Source organism: Truncatella angustata (assembly GCF_020726525.1).
Source record: "Truncatella angustata strain MPI-SDFR-AT-0073 chromosome Unknown BKA67scaffold_8, whole genome shotgun sequence".
In the NCBI taxonomy this organism is placed as follows: Eukaryota; Fungi; Ascomycota; class Sordariomycetes; order Amphisphaeriales; family Sporocadaceae; genus Truncatella; species Truncatella angustata.
The window spans coordinates 1367650-1384777 of NW_025763388.1; the positions used below are offsets into that span (position 1 = coordinate 1367650).

The 17128-nt window shown below is 50.4% G+C and overlaps 5 protein-coding genes across 5 annotated transcripts; 1 reads left to right on the plus strand and 4 right to left on the minus strand.

Moving 5' to 3' along the window:
- Positions 1 to 725: 725 nt before the first annotated feature.
- Positions 726 to 2697, minus strand: BKA67DRAFT_649424 (uncharacterized protein; the record flags this gene model as incomplete). Its single annotated transcript, XM_046106012.1, has 6 exons — positions 726 to 774; positions 977 to 1158; positions 1261 to 1633; positions 1939 to 2003; positions 2214 to 2403; positions 2510 to 2697. The coding sequence occupies 6 exons, from the start codon at positions 2695 to 2697 to the stop codon at positions 726 to 728; spliced, it is 1047 nt and encodes a 348-aa protein (XP_045954222.1).
- A 2931-nt stretch (positions 2698 to 5628) lies between these two features.
- Positions 5629 to 7241, minus strand: BKA67DRAFT_396445 (uncharacterized protein). The gene is made up of 2 exons (XM_046096651.1): positions 7131 to 7241; positions 5629 to 7034 (listed from the first exon to the last, which is right to left on the minus strand). The coding sequence occupies exons 1-2, from the start codon at positions 7195 to 7197 to the stop codon at positions 5794 to 5796; spliced, it is 1308 nt and encodes a 435-aa protein (XP_045954223.1). The 5' UTR covers positions 7198 to 7241; the 3' UTR covers positions 5629 to 5793.
- A 1-nt stretch (position 7242) lies between these two features.
- BKA67DRAFT_396444 (ubiquitin-conjugating enzyme) lies at positions 7243 to 8339 on the minus strand. The gene is made up of 3 exons (XM_046096650.1): positions 8146 to 8339; positions 8006 to 8085; positions 7243 to 7953 (listed from the first exon to the last, which is right to left on the minus strand). The coding sequence occupies exons 1-3, from the start codon at positions 8216 to 8218 to the stop codon at positions 7678 to 7680; spliced, it is 429 nt and encodes a 142-aa protein (XP_045954224.1). The 5' UTR covers positions 8219 to 8339; the 3' UTR covers positions 7243 to 7677.
- A 569-nt stretch (positions 8340 to 8908) lies between these two features.
- Positions 8909 to 14587, plus strand: BKA67DRAFT_396501 (uncharacterized protein). Its single transcript, XM_046096653.1, has 4 exons — positions 8909 to 9036; positions 9098 to 12126; positions 12176 to 12389; positions 12442 to 14587. The coding sequence occupies exons 2-4, from the start codon at positions 9202 to 9204 to the stop codon at positions 14331 to 14333; spliced, it is 5031 nt and encodes a 1676-aa protein (XP_045954225.1). The 5' UTR covers positions 8909 to 9036; positions 9098 to 9201; the 3' UTR covers positions 14334 to 14587.
- Positions 14413 to 16513, minus strand: BKA67DRAFT_578370 (SPFH domain/Band 7 family protein). The gene is made up of 2 exons (XM_046103690.1): positions 15805 to 16513; positions 14413 to 15607 (listed from the first exon to the last, which is right to left on the minus strand). The coding sequence occupies exons 1-2, from the start codon at positions 16284 to 16286 to the stop codon at positions 14842 to 14844; spliced, it is 1248 nt and encodes a 415-aa protein (XP_045954226.1). The 5' UTR covers positions 16287 to 16513; the 3' UTR covers positions 14413 to 14841.
- Positions 16514 to 17128: the final 615 nt, after the last annotated feature.

The window sequence follows — 17128 nt, forward strand, 5'->3', positions numbered from 1 at the left end:
GGTTTGTCCAAAATCTGTTCCGTGGCTCTGAGCAAATGACATAAATTCTGCGAGTCTTGCTGCGCAATCCCTACAACTATTGCGACCTCGAGTGAACATCCAGCTGCATTCTGAACATTGCCATCTGGCAATAACGATGACTGGTGTAAGTATCGAATGTAACTTATTTCCATGAATGGAATCAAGTGTTTCGAGGGGCAAGTTTTCGGCCTCGGCCGAGAGTGGTGAGAGAAATACTAGTGCCTTGAAGTTCCTACTTGTGGCATGAGCAGAGCACTTAGGATTTTTTAGGCTTTCAACGATCATTTAAACCTAGTAGTGAGATCGCCTTCAGCAAGGCTTATAGATACGCAGGTAGGGATTAATCAAGCTGTAGCAGGAGTAGAGTCGTATTCAGGTCATGTCAAGCAGCAGATAGTCTTCGACTTAGCAAGGCGACCCCGTATGTAGGGAGTACACAGCGAGGTCTGAACTAATTGACTACTTATTATAGTAGCTGAAAGGTAATCAGACTTCCACTAGTTTATGAGGCTAGAGGTTGGCTCGTTCACGAAGGTGTCTGTGGTTTGTAGTAATCGGGCTTATACAACGAGTTTATCTTTGAAAATTTTACGTGTATCTGCTTCTACATTATCAAAATACCATACGCATCGCTCATACTATACGGATTTATTTATGAGTGTCCACTCGTGTGATTTCAAAGTTTTTGCCTGTAAACAATGCTTTTAGAAACCAGCTCTCTCCATGTAGTAATTCAAGATATTTACACGAACTCTAGAATATAAGTTAAAAAATGGAAGCAAACGAAAACTATTGAGGCAATACTAATGCAATTTTCAATATAATATTTTTAATGGTCTTGTTGCGAGAACTTCCATCTTCGTGCTTGGCTGGACAGACGGAAGTCCTCGTTCATGTGCCTGAGTGAAACCTAAAGCGACTAACCCGCGCAATATACCAGTCATAGAATCATTACCTGGCCCAGTATGATTTTGGGTCTGATGTGTTTCTGGGAGCATCCGCACCACTCGGCGGTAACATCGAGAGTCCCGCTGCTGTCTCTAAGGGCGTCCCAGGGGTAACACTATCACTGAGCTGGCTCCCTACGCCAGACTTTGTGATTATGCTAGCTTCTGCTTGTTCGCACAACCCGACTTTCTGTAACCAACCAGCTATAGTGTCAAGCAGGAGTACCTCCATCGCATTGGCCACCAATGACGCATTTCCATGCTTTGAAAATACTTGTATATAAGCGCATACCATTTGGTGCACAAGTAGCCACAGTAAGTCGTCCTCCCGCCCCGCCTTTCGTCCTTGAGCAAATATACATATAGTTCTTTGTGAGCCCTCGTAAAAAGCGTAACTGTTGTATTCATCGATGCTCTTTAGATCAAGCATTACAAACGATCGGCAGGTATTTTTACGTTGGAAAAGCCTTCGATTGCCGCCGTCATGCTTGTGACGTGTCAGATTGCCGAAGAAGAAGAGCTGGTCCAGAGCGGAGAGGTGCTCTTGGAGTAAATCTCTGACTGTATTTTTCTGTCCGTTCAAATGATTCTGTATGAAGCGGTGAATCTGTGTTAGGTGGATATGCTGGGCTGTTCGTAATGAATTGCGAATAGCTTGCATAAGCCTATTATGAGATAATGAACTTTCTTCGAGCCAAACCAGTGGTTTTTTTGCAAATGAGCATGGATGTTGGATGGAATTTTGAACTTTTGCTAAGCCTGTTTTGTCGTCAGTCTTTTTGAGGGACGTCATTTGCTCCATCTGATATCGCTGAATGCAGCTTCGGGTTTGCTTTTGAAAATAAAAAAATTATAAATCGAGAACTTGTCGAAATTTGAACTGATTTCGTTATAATTTAGAGCTTGACCCATCTCCCATAGCTTCAGGCTGCGCGGATACGCGAACATATGGAGAAACGCCAGCTCTCACGTCCCATTGCCTTTTCTGACTCTATCCTTCTCACATGTCCCGGTCGACGCGTTCCTCTTTCGTAACTACCGACCTCAGTTTACAGAACGATTGAATTCAGAACAACATTCACAACTTCAACAACATATCGCATAGCTGATCCATTGCTCCAACCGCTTATATGCCTGACAGTTTACATGCACTTTTAGTGATTTTACGATATCCTAGAGTCAATTACCCAGTTGATCTGACCATTCACATGTGTCCCCACATGTGAGTGCTCCAGCTGCTCCTACCTTCTTCGTCTTCGCGTCGGCAAAAACCTCGACAGCGATCTGGATGATGGGGATAACGTCCCAGCTGCCGATGGTCGCATTTTTACCGTTCCTGAGCGGCTCCGGGACTGTGACAGCTAGGCCGCAGACACCGGCGGCACCGGCGCTGCCGAGACGGAATGGTTGATTGGAGCCCAGACTTTCCAAAACCCTCGATGGGCGGCAAGATACTCGGCAAAGGCGTTGCAGTCAGCGACAGAGAGAGAATTTGCATTGGTGGTTAAGTATATGTGCTAGGCCTGCATTCGATGCAGCACCCCGGTTCGGTCGTCAGCTGAGTGACTCTGCCAGGTACGAAACCATGGAACTCGACTACGGCAATGTCGTCGGCAGATAGCCCTGCGCTTAGCTTTCTCAAGTTGCGCGTTGCGGTGGTTGCGAGAGTTGCCACGGTGCCGATGACTGCCATGGCTGTGACAAGGATCGTAACGAGTTGTCTAGTCATGTTGTTGAATGTGTGGTGACTTTTAATGGGTTCTCAGTCGGAAATGTATTTCGTTGAGATTCAAAGTATAAAAGGTATGCTTGCCTGAGTAATGTCCTCGTCCGCCTTATTAGAAGCTCGCTGAATCAGTGGGAGCCACAATGGGGGTAGGGTGATGCGAATTTGTCCATGGGTGATTGCCTTTGCACACCCACCTGCCATTTGATTAATAGAGTGATTCACATGTCACTGGTTAACGAAAATAACATTCCATGTCCCAGGTTACTACACGTTACAAAATGTCAATTCGCGTTGTCATGTCATATGCTGTCCTGCGTTTTTCTGCCTCGTAATAGGGCTCTTAACAATAAACTCTTCGTAGACTTGATTTGTCATTCCAGTGATATAAGTCTTGGATAATGAGGTTTTTGTTTTTTTTTGGCTTGTTTGTTTCTTTGACGACGGGGTGAAGTCGACGGATGCAACTTCCCTAGCGGTGTATGACCTAGTCTGAGTGATGATGTGACACAAGCTAATGGTGAACCTTTATCACGGTTCACAATCGACTCGTATCAGAAGCAAACAAGCATGTATGACAGTTTCTACAGTTGGTATAGAAGACTGTTGTAGTGAAGGTCTGGTGTGATGCACTGAAAGGAAGAGCCTAAATCTACTCGAGCATAGGATAGTGAATACGGTGCTCGCATGAGCGTGGGATCGCAAGTGTAACGCTCTAAGCGTGAAATGATAGTATAGGTACTGTCAAGTAGTATATAGAAGTCTAAGTCTACAAAAGAGAATATCGGTGTACAGAAAATGGGTATATACCCACTGACTAAGTCACGTGATCACCACTTCCCAAGTTCGGTGATCCGCGAGCTCGTCGTCTTAGTGTACGGAGTGCTCCACGTACACTATGGCCATCTATAGTCATTCATATTGCCACATCATGACCTAGATGCTTAAAAGTTTACTGTCCACGTACAGCCACTCCAACATTTTCGTCCTATGCGCTTCGACCATGGAGCAAGTCTATTGATCTAGAATATTCGAGGTAGACGGAGCCTCTTGAAACGTATTCTAGGTTCCATCTCTAATAGGTGCTGGAGATGATACAGTTCCGGGTATGACATATTGACAGGATCAAGCGTTAGGCAGTCTAGTAGCGGAAGTGGCATAATGACTTTACAGATCGCACCAAAGACCTTGATAGCTGAGCAGAGATGCATGAGTAAAACTGCTGAAAATATTGACAGGTGTTTTGTATCGACTCAGTTACCGAAAACACTCTTTCTGTTATTGTTAAAAAGAGTGATATGATGAAGTGATGTACTGTAAGCATAGTTGATACTATCCGCGACGCTCTTATAAGTATTTAATTTTTGGAACGTCTTACTCTTGACTTTACTAATATTATGTTGTTTGAGCATGAATTACTTGAGGACTAGCTGAAGCCTAGACTGTAACTAGAAATTAGTTGTACATCTCTCTTTTGTGCTTTTGAAACAGAAGCTATGCTTTATTGCTGATGCCTATGATGCTAAGAAGCATTACTAATTATTTATTGGCAGTCTACAAGATAATTCTCTGTAAAAACCATGGAGTGTCGAAGTTATTTGTATAGTTAGTGCGAGCAATAACCTCGAGACACTCAAGTACCAACACACCAATAGCTGGGATGTAATCAACGCTCTGCAAGGTTATCTCTTAGAGCTCTGCTCCCTTGCTACCTCAAGACACGACCAATAATTTCACACAAACACGATACAGAAACTCAGAACATTGCACTCTTTGAGGTACCTTGTCATCCCCTCACCAGCTAATTTGTGGATGGAAGACAAGTGGTAGTTACCCGCCAAAGACTTGGAGTACAATATGACAAGTTTGGATGACCCCGGTTGATAGGTTGTTCGCGGATCTGATTGATATACTGTACTGTATAGATGGCAGGATATTTAAGGCACTTTTCAGAAGATGCTCCTAATTTACGGTATACTTGGCGAAGCAACAATTGTGATGAGCAGTTCTCAAACAGATTCTGAAGAAGACGCATATCTGCTCATCTGCTAGCTTCAAACAGTACTGCTTTTTAATCTGAATACGGAGTGATCCCTGCCACCAATTCTCTACACCATGTCTATGCTATCGGATATCGTTGTGAGATCATACAGCATGTAGCGTATAACGGCCAACGAAAAACATCATATCCTCGAATAGCCAAGGATGTTGTAGTTTATCGATAACTAGTTCCTGCAACTCGTTATCTCGAAGGGCGTCGGTCACGAAAGGGCAGTCAATTTTGCCGATACGTGGTACCCCTGTGACCTAGACTCGCAGCTCAATGCTAGTCGAGAAACCTTCTTGGAGCATGTGAGGGTCGAAATGACCCATCTTCGCCGACATTCGAGGGCGAGAGTATCCAAATGCTGGAACGATACGATTCCCGCATGGATTACTTCGGCAACATCGTTTACGTATCCAATCTCGGTTGGTATTCGGCGAACACGATCATAACATAGCTACCGTACACAGTTCAGCAGCTATAAAGTGTGTAAGCCATCTTACAGTGCACGTTGTTTTGTATCCGAATCTAGGAAATCGCGAATGTATCATCAATTCTCAATCAGCCCACCTCAGGGAGATACCACGGAACGAGAGTCGGGTGCCTGGTGTTCGAAAGCGGTGATTGACGAGAGATGACTCCTTCCGACTGTTGCTGTACCTGTTGGAAGACGAGCTCTCCAGGCCTGTTTGGGAGAGATAATTGAATATCTCCTGCTGAGCCATATCTTGGATGTCAGAGATGTAGAAGGCACTGGCGTCTCCTTATAAGCTACCCTAGTCCCAAATCTTTATTCGCCACCCAGTACTGCTGTCCATGAACTGTTTGTGCCTATCTTCTATAGAGACATACTGCATCCAAAAAATAGTGACGCTGTGCCACAATGCACATGTTTCCCTGTCGTAGTCAACGATACACTATAATACACAGAATCTACAGATGGAGAAGTAGAAGCAGCCCTATCGTTGCTATTGACTGGTCGATAACAGAATCGGCCGTCTGTTCCACATATTCTGGATGAACGTGCCGTGTTGGACCTTCTGCTTCGCACTCTCCTAGGGAGCTACTCGAGCCAGGTCTTTAACTCGCGCCGCTCCAGCTAGGCCTGTTTCTATCTTTTGTTTCCTTTCCCGTCGCCGCTCCGAGATCTCAGCATCACGCATCTCTTTAGGCAGTCGCAGGAACGCCGCTCGCTTTTCATCCCTTAGTCTCTTCTCCTCTGCCATGACATGTTCCCAGTTCTTCCCATATTCCAGACGCATGCGTTTCTCCCACCGCTTCCTGCGCTCCAACTTGTCTTGCTCTTCCTCCTGCTTGGCCAGGGCCTTCTCCTCCTTGATGATCTGCCGCATGGCGTAGGCTCTCGCGACCGCGTCGTTACGATCCTGAGTGAGCATCTCCATGACCGTACTGACACCGTGGATGTTCAGCGTCTGCCTGTACGACAAGGCCGATTTCGTACGGTCGCCCGTGGTCTCCTTGACCCAGAGCTCCACCTCCTCGAGCGTCCTTAGAAACACCTCGCGGCCACCCAGCGCCACCAAAGCCTCCTGCCTCTGTGACTTATTCCGAGCGTTGACAACCGGAGCCAAGGCCTCTCTGTCGAGCTGGTCGACGATGATCTCCTCCCAGTCGTCCTCCTCCTCGCAGTCATAGAGCCCGGTGCCGCTGGAGTACTCGTCGTTCCAGTCCCGGACCATGTCCATCCTCCTGACGCGCGTCCTGTTCTTCTGCGTGAGCACACGGTTCAGGATGTTGGACTGCGGCTTGCCGAGGCGCAGGAAGGGGTACTCCCTGGCCATGTCCAGCACGGGTATCTTGCGCTTCTTCCCGGGGGGGAGGTCGGCCGACGGACGCGGTCGCGCCGCGGCGGCGTACGTGGGCTTCGGCTTCGGGTCCTGGGGCGTGGGCGCGGGTGTGGTGTTCACGAGCAAGGGGACGGTGTTGGGGTTCGGGGCCGAGGACGGCTTGGCCGGGTTCTTGGAGTTGGGCGGGTGTAGCACTTTCTGTAGCAGGACGTGGTCGCGCTGGGCCAGCCGCTTGCGCATGAAAGTCAGGACGGAAGCGAACTCAGGCGTCGTCTCGTCCGTGGCCCGCGACAGTGTGTCGAGCATGTGGTAGCCCGCCTCGAGAGCTGGGTAGACGAGCCGTGTGGACGTGTCGGCGCGGTTCTTCTGGAAGGCGCGTCGGATCACATGGGCTATGGGGTGCCTCTTCCCTGGCCATGCTGTCGCGAGGTCATCTGGAAGAGGTACTTTGGGGCAGGCATTGAGGAGGGCACGATAGAGCGCGAGACCTGCGTTGGGTTAGCTACGTACGCAATGAACAAGCTAGCTCTGCAGAGAGTGCTGCTTCGGGAGCTCTGCATTGGTTTTCCACGAGGTTGATTTACATGCTGTGCGGTGGCGCGAGTTCTGCGCCGGGATGAAGAAGCTACTTGATCTCCATTTAGGTGGCATTGAGTAAGATAACGATGGCTGAAAGACTTCATCTCAGGTTTCGAAAAGGGGATGGTTGCAAGATTTCATGGTTGCGGATATCTCAAGAGCGGAACAGTTCCGCACCGCCGCAGTAATCACATCACGTGCGGAATTATTGTCGATGCAGCATATGACTTGATCGGTGCTCACATCCTTAACCATCGTTCTCGGGATAGAGTATTGTCAAGTCATGATCATGCTCGGTATTCTCAACAGAACTGCTAACTCTCATTCCCTCCAGGCGATGGTACCTTGGGTTATCTCCTAGATCCGGCACCTGACTCCAGACAAACACCAGCCGGTGAGATCTCCTCTTCTGAAGCCAGCATCTCTCTGGGTCAAGGCCCGTTATGCACAACTCTCAGTTGCCCATTTGTCGAGATGGAAAACAGGATGATTCAAGGTCATAAGTCATTGCTTCAGTCTATGAAGCAGTTCCTTTCGCTTGTTTCCGAAGACTTATTGTTTCTGGTATTCGGTGCCCTCGGGGGGCTGAGGCAGCTTCTTACATTGACTGCTACCCATGTATCTTCGCAGTTCAATGAGGACGGTCTCCATGGTGTTCTCACGCTTCCAGTTGGCAAGACAGGGCAGCTGGGACGGGTCGACAACACCATTTCGCTGGTTGACGCAAGGCAGGTTTACCATGCTGACGAACTGAACGGTGGGCGGCTTGTCGGGGTACTGATCGCTGCAGTGCATCTTGACCGAGTAGATGCGGTTCTCGTGTACACTCTGCAGAGTGTGTTAGTACGCAGCGGCGCGGTCACGTATGCGCCCAACTTACGTGGGGAGGGCCAAGGATAGTGCCGTTCCAGTCAGACATCAGGAGGTCTTCAGGGTTGTCCAGGCCGTAGCTGCACGCCTCTGTAGTTCAAGTCTTGGTCAGTCGACAGAAGGCCTTCACTGCACGCTGGCGCAACCTACCAGCACCCATGCCCTTCTCGCCCTTCTCGAGCTCCTCGAGGAGACGGAAGTTGCGGGGGACCTTGGCTCCCATGATGTAATAGCACAATCAGTGTCTCGTCGGAGTCGCAGTTGATAGGGCTGCAGTAAACGTAGAGTGATGTTGTCGGTAGCGAAAGACGGGCGACGCTGGCGGGAACGATTTAACGATAATGCTTGGGGAGAGGCGAGGTTCAGGCGCCGAAACCTTGTGTACTGTAGCGATTGGCGTCTTTAAGTTGGAAAGCAAGGGCATCAGCTACCCGCTGGTATGTAGCGCCTTTGCCCTCGAAGGAGGGGCGCTGTTGCTTCTGGTTCTAGGTACATACGTACTTGCCTGGTAGTGGGGTTGATACTAACCTTGGGTATGTGCACTGGACCCCTCGCTAGCATCTGAAACCGCAGGCGGTCAGTGGGTTCTGCCTCGAGATTACCTAAGACGTGCAGCCCGGCTAATGCAGGTGCTGGGCAGTGACACCAGACGCTATGTAGGGGCGGGCATCTGGCATTCATTCAGCGAATCTGGCAACAACCCACGTTCAAACAGCCTCCCTCTCCTTTGTCACAGTGATCCATAACGTGCAATTCTAAATCCACCCGCTCGTCCAGCTCTACCGATGGATCCTCGAGAATATCTCAAACCAAGATGACAACTCAGCTCTTGGCCTCCGAGCTCACAAACCTCATTCAGGAGAGCAAGCGCAAGCACAATGACCTTAGACAGGTACCTTGATGACCCACCAAAGCTGCAACATTCCCGTATTGCCAACCACGAAACAAGTCATGTCATGCTCATACATATGTAGGCTGCAGAGAAGTCACTCGAGGAGCTCAAGAGCTTCCGTGGTGTAAATGAAGCCCAGATAGGAGCCGGTACATCGTCCTTCCACGCGCTGACGCGTTCCCCAAGGTACATGGGCTAATCCCACTGCAGAGCTCGCCCAACGGGTCAACTTTGTCAACCCTTTCATCATTGCTTGCGGGTCCAAGAATGCCAAGTTTACAGGCATCGCCATAGTTTGCCTTGTACGGCTGATTATGAGCAGTGCCCTCCCGCGGTCAAAGCTGAGCCCAGTACTTGAAGCCTTGAGGGAGGCAACATCCGCTGGACTGGATGTCCAACTCAAGATATTACAGGCTTTACCGACCTTGTTGCAAAACTATGCTGTCGATATCAAGGGCGATCTTCTAGTCACCGCCTTGAATATCTGTTTCATTCTTCAAACGAGCAAAAATGGTATCGTGAGCAATACTTCATCCGCAACGCTCCAACAGCTGGTCGTGTCTGTGTTTGACAAGGTTGTGGCTGAAGATAGATCGGCCTCGGACGCAGATTACGTTGGTGACGCGCCGACCCACGATGGCCAGGTCCATCTGCGATCTGCCGCCCTGGATGCGTACCGGGTTTTCAAGGACATATGTTTGATGACCGAAAATCAACGCCCTGAATACCTTAGGTTTACTGGCTTGCCCCAGACCTTTGGGCTTGAACTGATAGAGTCGGTTTTGACTAATCATGCTTTCATATTTTCGTCGCATCCTGAACAGGCTTATGTTTTGCGTACCAGTGTCATGCCTTTCTTGATCAGTGCGCTTTCCGGAAAACTCAACTTCGCAACATCCGTTCGGTTGGTGCGCATTCTCTACACCCTGCTCAGACGACACCTTAATATCCTTCAGTCTCAGGGTGGAGAGGCACTCGAGATCTTGACCCAATTGGTTGACCAAGACACTACCCTATGGAGACGATCACTCTGCATGGAAGTCTTTCGTGGTATCTTCGCAGAGCCTGGCCTTCTGAGAAGGATATACATGTTATATGATGCCAAAGAGGGTGAAAAGGATGTTCTGAAGCACTTGACCGCCACTTTTGTCCGCATAAGTACAGAAAAGCCTGTCGTCATTGGACTAGGTCACCAATCCACCATACCCGTTGCCAATCCCTACGCCAGTGTCGGCAGTTCAACAGATCAGGCAATGCTCGAGGCTAGTGGCGTCACTGGTATTATCAGCGGATCAGTTGCGAATGAGGCCGGCAACACTGGTATCAGTTCTCACTGGAGTACCATGCGTGTGCCTTGTATAGACCAGTTGGACAAGACAGACCCGCCACCTATACCAGAGTCTTATGTTTATGCACTAACACTATCTTGCATCACCTCCTTGTCGGAAGGACTGGCAAAGTTTATCTTACCTCTGACTGTTCCTGGTGACAGTCGTTCCCGGAGAAGAGGGACTAAGCAGCCGGAAGCAGGCCGAGAGTCGCCGGCCACCATACTTGAGGATGGTTCTGAGCCGTCAAGAGCTGGTCTAGAGAGATCTGGGACGACCAATCTTCTTGAAAGGTCTGCATCATTCAAGCGAAATCCAGTGCCTGTTAATCCCTTGGCGCTAACGGATCACCCACTCCACTCAGAAGTGAAAATCTGCGCCCAGATAGTTGATGAGTGCTGGCCAGCAATCCTTGCAACATGCTCGACTTTCTTATATGCAGCTTTGGACTCGGAGTATTACCACGGGCTTGTACGAGCTTTCCAAAAGTTTACACACGTGGCGGGCTTACTACAGCTAGCCACTCCTAGAGATGCATTCCTTACTACGCTCGGGAAAGCTGCAGTGCCCCCGAATGTTTTTACAGCATGCCTGAATTCTGGGACGTCGAAGTCTGGTCCTCCGACCCCAGCAACCGAAACGCCAAACAGCAGTATACTTAGCAATGCCCGTGGGCTTCTGAGTGTGGAAAGTCTTGTAACGCCAGTCGGTGCTGCAGGTGAACGACAAAGACAAGCGTCCATAGATGCGAATATCACACCGCAGACTCTCAACACGCGCAATCTGCTTTGCCTCAGAGCGCTCTTGAATCTGGGCATCGCTTTAGGTCCTACGCTTACATCGTCATGGAGGATTGTCCTTGAAACTTTGCAGCAGGCAGACTTTGTTCTGTTCTCTACTGGTAAGGCAGCGGGCAGGACCCCAGTTGCGGGGAAAACTCCCGACCAACAAGCGGATAACGAAGCCGCAACACTGCTCTCCAGTTTTGGCGTCGAGATTCGTGCCGTTGAGACTGCTGCATCCCGCCTATTTGAGAGTACAGTGGATTTCCCGAACGAAAACTTCACAGAAGTTGTCGAAGCTGTCTGTGCTCTTTTACAGAAACACCCAGAACCAGCTGCGGAGCAAGAGAGCCGGCCGCCTTCATCTGCTTCTCAAGCATTGACACCCCCGCCCCCAGGCTTGCGAACATCGACTGGCCAACATCGCCGCCTTCGTAGCATATCGACGGCTGTCGTAGGAGGGCAAAACCAAGAAGATCAATTCGCCTTGGCAAAACTGGGAGACATTGCCACCATCAACGTCGAGAGATTACTCTCATATCCTCCAGATGTATCTGGTTGGGCTCGGCTAACAACCAAACTCATTCAAACATTGAGCGCTGCTTCCGTAACGGCTCAAGTGCGTATCCGAGCAGCGGAGATCGTCGTTCGCCTAGTTCTCGAGGCTGCCAACACGGCTGCAAACCTCGGAGATGACATCCGGGGTAGTGTCCAGCTACGATTACTGGAGGCATATCGAGACTCTATCTCACCTCTCCAGAAGCAAGATCGGCCATCATCTGTTGCCCACTATGCGACTGACGTCGATATCCATAAAATTATACTCGAAGGACTCAAAAGTCTGCTTGATAACTGTGGAGAAACGCTCATTAGTGGCTGGGATGTTGCCTTCGAAATCATTGGCAGCATTTTCATGGAGAGGCGGTTTGCCCAAGACTCCGGGAATCCTTCTGGCCATTCAACAGTGATTTTGACGCGCTCTAGCAAATTGATTCGATCATCCTTCAATTCCCTACAGCTTGTAACCTCAGACTTCCTTTCGTCATTGCCCAATAGCTGCTTTCTTATTCTTGTCGATACCCTGTACAAGTTCTGTTCGCAAGACGATGATCTCAACATCGCACTGACGGTAAGATTCTCCCTGATGCTTGTTTGGGAACCTGCGTCTGACTTTTTAGACTGTTACATTCTTCTGGGTGCTTTCAGACTTTCTGTCTGGCAAGAATAAATCGTTGCCGATCACTAGCAGGTCGTTAGGCGATGTTGACGATGACACGCTTGCAAGAATGGCGGCCGATCCGCAGGATGCAGCCTCGGACGCTGCTTTGTGGATGCTTTTGTTACTAAGGCTCACCAATGTTACTACCGATGAGCGACTGGAGCTGCGAAACAGTAAAGAACTATCCTATACCCCAAAGTTGACACCTGCTGACGATCAGTATAGGCGCCACACATACACTGTTGCGTATTTTCGATGCTTATGGAGATCGACTGAGTCCTGAAGCGTGGTCTGTTTGTATCAAATCGGTCATATTTAAACTCATTTCATCGATTCAGGAGCACTTGCTCTCCTTTAAAGGATTGGAAGCTAACAGCAAAATCCGAGACGAATGGCAAGACACTGCTGTTGTTGTTCTAAACGGAATCTCTGGATTGCTCGCTAATTATCTCGATGTGCTTACCGCACATTCAACATTTGAAGCCTATTGGCAACAACTATTGGATCATTTCGCTTCTCTGCTGGACCTTCAAGTTCTCGAGATAAATACGGCAACTTTCAAGGCGTTGACGGAAATTCTCTCACGGAGCCAATCTGACGCCAAGCAAAACTTCGAGAAAACGACCATCGATCTTGCTTGGGACCTTTGGTCCCGCGGCATTCCTGTTTCGCAGCAAGATGGTGACAAACCGATTGATAATCAAAACTGTCTGTTAGCTTATGTGGCGGCTCTTAGAGGCCTTTACCGCCTCATACAACCAGACCTTACCGTCGAACGTGTGCATCGAATCCTGGCACTGCTCCAAGACACTATACAACAAGCTAACCCCGGGGCATATGTTATGGACACTGATTATGTTACACCTCTCCAAGGACAGATCTTGGATGCGTTGAAGATGTTGAGAGCAGACATATCTGGAGCGCCCGCCGCTCTCATTACACAAGCATCTGACTTTGTTGGCCTTGCTTTTTCTGACGATAGAGTCCAGAAAAAGGACCCATCAGACAAGCGAAGTTATGTGGCCATGTCAAAAACTAGCATGCTTATACTACAGAACCTCATTGTGAACCACGCATCCGACCCAGAGGTATATAGCGAAGGCGCCCTTTTGGCCGCTCTGGAATCCCTATCAAAACCCATTATTTTAAAGTATCAGTTTCCAACCATAACCAAAGGCACGCAACCATGGAAACAGGCCACATCCTCAGCTATTGCAATTCTGGAGGCTACACTACAGCATCTGCTGACACTGGGAATTTCACCCACCGCTCTTCAAGATATATGGGAGGTGATTGTGGCCATTGCTAATGGCATCACCAACGCAGACTGTGATGTGCCTCCTGAACGCATCAACCTCGTCGAGGACCAAACCTTCGACATCAATTCTTTCCACAGGCTCCGGGAGCTGATCATACCCTCCTTAGGATCTGAGGTCATCACTGACAAGACTCGAAAGCTTTACGCTGAATCTCTGTTTCGTATGTCCATCATTCACAGCCCTGCACCGGCTGACTCATCTCTAATACATGGGAGCACTGATGGCTCTGGGTTTGCACAACTCTTCAAAGTTCGTGCGGGTCGGACCGTCGACCCACCGCCAAGCCTGCGCCAGAATATGGCATATGTCGCCCTTGACGAAATCTTCGCTCTACTATCCTCTCACGACGAGGCCTATACTCCGAATATCACGGTCCAGCCACCAACCCCACGCTTCCCGCCACCCGCCGGAACACCAGGCTCGTTAAATGCACCAACAGAAGCCCCAACAGCTCTGCGAGTGCGCCTTGCTCGCACCGCCGCTCCATACCTTATCCTGCGGTCTGCGTTGACCCTCCGCTCATACATTGCAGACCAGCCACTGCGTGGGAAGATGCCACAGCCCCTGAGTCAGCGTCGCGAACTGGGCCACATACTAGAGAGACTGGTACAACTGCAAAGCGAGAGCGATGCTATCCCGGATTGCGCAAATGTCGAGAGCGAGAACAGGAAGCATCTCATAAGACTATATCCGCTGATAGCCAGTGCCATGGGCGTCGCGGGACGGAGTGGCGATGAGGAGATGGGCAGGAGGTTGGAACGTGCTATGGAAGTCGTCGGTGGTGAATTTGGTGTCTGAGACTCCTGCTACATCTTATGGCTTGAGATACATTCGACAACAGTAAAAGATTTTTTTAAAAAAAAAGAAGTGACACGCGTCATAGTATCAAATATACTTTGTTATTTTTTTCATCCCAAAAATAAGAGGGGATACCAAGATGTTAGCATCTGAGCTGAGCTGTCTTATTCCGCCGCGCCCCCGTCAGCTTTTATAGAATACATGCTTCAGTTTCTGCCCTAATGGCGAAATACGACGCCGTAATATGTAATATGCCCATGACGGCCAAAACGCCATGCCTGCTTTTGTGTCTCACAAACACCACCCGATTAGATGACTGAAGCCATGCTCATGCGAAACCGTTATTGCACATAAGGGGTGCTCACTTTCCTTCGTCATATAGTAGTAGTACATTCTTCCCCTCCCCACAAGGTCACATATCCCGGGTTTTCGTTGAAATGTGGGTTATTTACTGCGCTTTCTCTCGTCCCCTTTCCTTCATGGGGGCGAACGGCGTTCTCTCTCTCTCTCACTTCCTGCTTGCAGTGTTGTCGAACTCCCTGACCACCTCGCCCACGATGCCGCCCTCCTGCTCCCTTCCAGACTTGGTGGCGCCCGAGTCTTCCTGAACGGAGTCCTTGACCATCCTCTCGGCCATGGTCCTCGACTGCGCCTCGCCGACCTTGCCGTACACGCTCAGGCCCGTGGCGATCATGCCGCCGAGGTCGCCGACGTTACCGGGGACCACGATGGCCGTGCTCTCACGCGCCAGCTTGCCGAAGGCGTCGACGTACTTCTCGGCGACGCTGAGGCTGACGGCGCCCTGGGCAGCCGAGCCGCCCGCCTCGATGGAGCCGGCGATGGCGTCGATGCCGGCGGCCGATGCCTTGGCCTTCATGAGGATGGCCTGGGACTCACCGTCGGCGCGGTTGATCTGCTCAGCGCGCAGGGCCTCGGAGGCCAGGATCACGCTCTGCTTCTTGCCCTCAGCGATGTTGATGGCGCTCTGCCGCTGGCCCTCCGACTCGAGGATCTCGGCCCGTTTCGACCGCTCCGCCGTTACCTGCCGGTGCATGGCCTCGACCACGGCGGCCGGCGCGTGGATATCCCGGATCTCGTACCGCAGACACGTGACGCCCCACGCCTGCGCCGCCTCGTTGATCGCCGCCGTGATGTTGGTGTTGAGGGCCGCGCGCTCCTTCAGCACGTGGTCGAGGCTCAGCTGGCCGATTTCGGAGCGCATGGTCGTTTGGGCGAGCTGCGAGATGGCATATTCGGCGTCTTCCACGCCGTAGCTGGTGAAAGGAGAGGTGTCAGTACATTGTTTTGGTCTGTCGGGTTCTCGCCACCATGTGCCGGCGGAATGGCTAGAGTCGTCAAGTATCATCCGGACATAAAGAAACAAAATAAGAATGCGGACTCCGAGTGCGTATTGCACAACCGGCCATCTGTAGATATCCTGAGAAAGCACCTGCTAGGCGAAAGAACTTACCTCGCTTTGTATGCATCGAAGACCCTGGTGTAAAGCACACCGTCAAGCTCCAGGGTGACGTTGTCGGCGGTGATGGCGCTCTGGCTCGGAATCTCGAAGGCCTGCTCCTTCAGGCTCTTGACGTAGGCGATGCGGTCGATGAAGGGCATCAGCACCGTCAGGCCCGGGGGCAGGATGCGGTTGAACTTGCCCATGCGCTCGACGATCCATGCCGTCTGCTGCGGCACGAACCGGATCACGGTGTTGGCGGGCAGTGAAGGCCGCTGGAAGTATGAGGGCGGTGCGCTGCCCGACGAGCCGAATTGCGAGCCACCGAGGCTGCCGGGCGCAGGGAGCTGGACTCGCGAGCTGGTTTGGAAGCCGCGTAGTGATTGTGAGGCGACGAGCCGAGATGCTGGAGATGCCGGAGATGCGGGTAATGCGAGACGGCGGCGGAGGACGGGCGAGAGGAGATTCCTCTCGGCTTGGCGGGTCAACGACATGTTTAGTTTATGTGATGTGATGTTTACACGACGCCGCGAGAGTTGGGTTCGGGGTGGAGGGTCAGAAACAGGAGCAGGAGGAGAGGTGCTGTGAGGAGGCGACCGGGTTGGTGACGTTGTCGTGGGCTGATGACCAGCCTGGAGCTTACAGTAGGTAGCTCCTGTACATATGGAGAGCTTCGGGACTTTTTTTTGGTGGAGCCGAAGCTTGAAGTCAGAAGCTCTGGGGTTGGGTGTGTTCGGGTTCAATGGAGGTTCAATGTTCATGTTCCCGGTTGAGTGTTGGTTAGCATGCATCTAGCCACTATAACGTTGTATTGAAGCGGGCAAGTGGTGGCCGGCGCTGCAGATGGCAATATGTTTTCTTCTTCTCCCGTCTTTCTTCTTCCATACCATGGCGAAACCTCAATGGCTTTCATTCCCTCTACAACCGAATATAGTATTCGAAATGATTCTTGATAGGCACGTCAACTCAGCTAGGTGGTGGGCAGTGAGCACTCGAGTATCTATCTAATAAGAATACGTGTGACTAGCGACGAAGTCAAGGAATAATCCATCTCAGTCTTAGCTTACGTTAAGCCCAAGGTTTATTCCCTGCTGATCCTCTCAACTCTGCACATTAGAGTTATCCATCAATCCTTCTAACGACAGTCATGGCTCAGCTCTTTCACCAGAAAAGAATAGACTGCCGTGATTCAGCCAACCCACCAGCTGATTCCTCATTCTCATCGGTCTCTACCATTGGGGTGTAGACTGGATCATAGCAACAATCTCCTGGTGTCCTCTTCCAACGTTTACCCAATTGGTGGGGTGCTGCAGGTTCTCATGCTGGTGTGTATTGG

Coding starts and splice junctions, on each gene's coding strand:
- BKA67DRAFT_396445 (XM_046096651.1), bottom strand. CDS start 7,197: ATGCCACCTAAATGGAGATCAAGTAGCTTCTTCATCCCGGCGCAGAAC. Junction 7,035..7,130: donor CTCGCGCCACCGCACAGCAT/GTAAATCAACCT, acceptor AACCCAACGCAG/GTCTCGCGCTCTATCGTGCC.
- BKA67DRAFT_396444 (XM_046096650.1), bottom strand. CDS start 8,218: ATGGGAGCCAAGGTCCCCCGCAACTTCCGTCTCCTCGAGGAGCTCGAG. Junction 8,086..8,145: donor CGAGAAGGGCATGGGTGCTG/GTAGGTTGCGCC, acceptor CTTGAACTACAG/AGGCGTGCAGCTACGGCCTG. Junction 7,954..8,005: donor CTATCCTTGGCCCTCCCCAC/GTAAGTTGGGCG, acceptor CACACTCTGCAG/AGTGTACACGAGAACCGCAT.
- BKA67DRAFT_396501 (XM_046096653.1), top strand. CDS start 9,202: ATGAGCAGTGCCCTCCCGCGGTCAAAGCTGAGCCCAGTACTTGAAGCC. Junction 12,127..12,175: donor ATCTCAACATCGCACTGACG/GTAAGATTCTCC, acceptor CTGACTTTTTAG/ACTGTTACATTCTTCTGGGT. Junction 12,390..12,441: donor GCGACTGGAGCTGCGAAACA/GTAAAGAACTAT, acceptor CGATCAGTATAG/GCGCCACACATACACTGTTG.
- BKA67DRAFT_578370 (XM_046103690.1), bottom strand. CDS start 16,286: ATGTCGTTGACCCGCCAAGCCGAGAGGAATCTCCTCTCGCCCGTCCTC. Junction 15,608..15,804: donor TTCGATGCATACAAAGCGAG/GTAAGTTCTTTC, acceptor TCCTTTCACCAG/CTACGGCGTGGAAGACGCCG.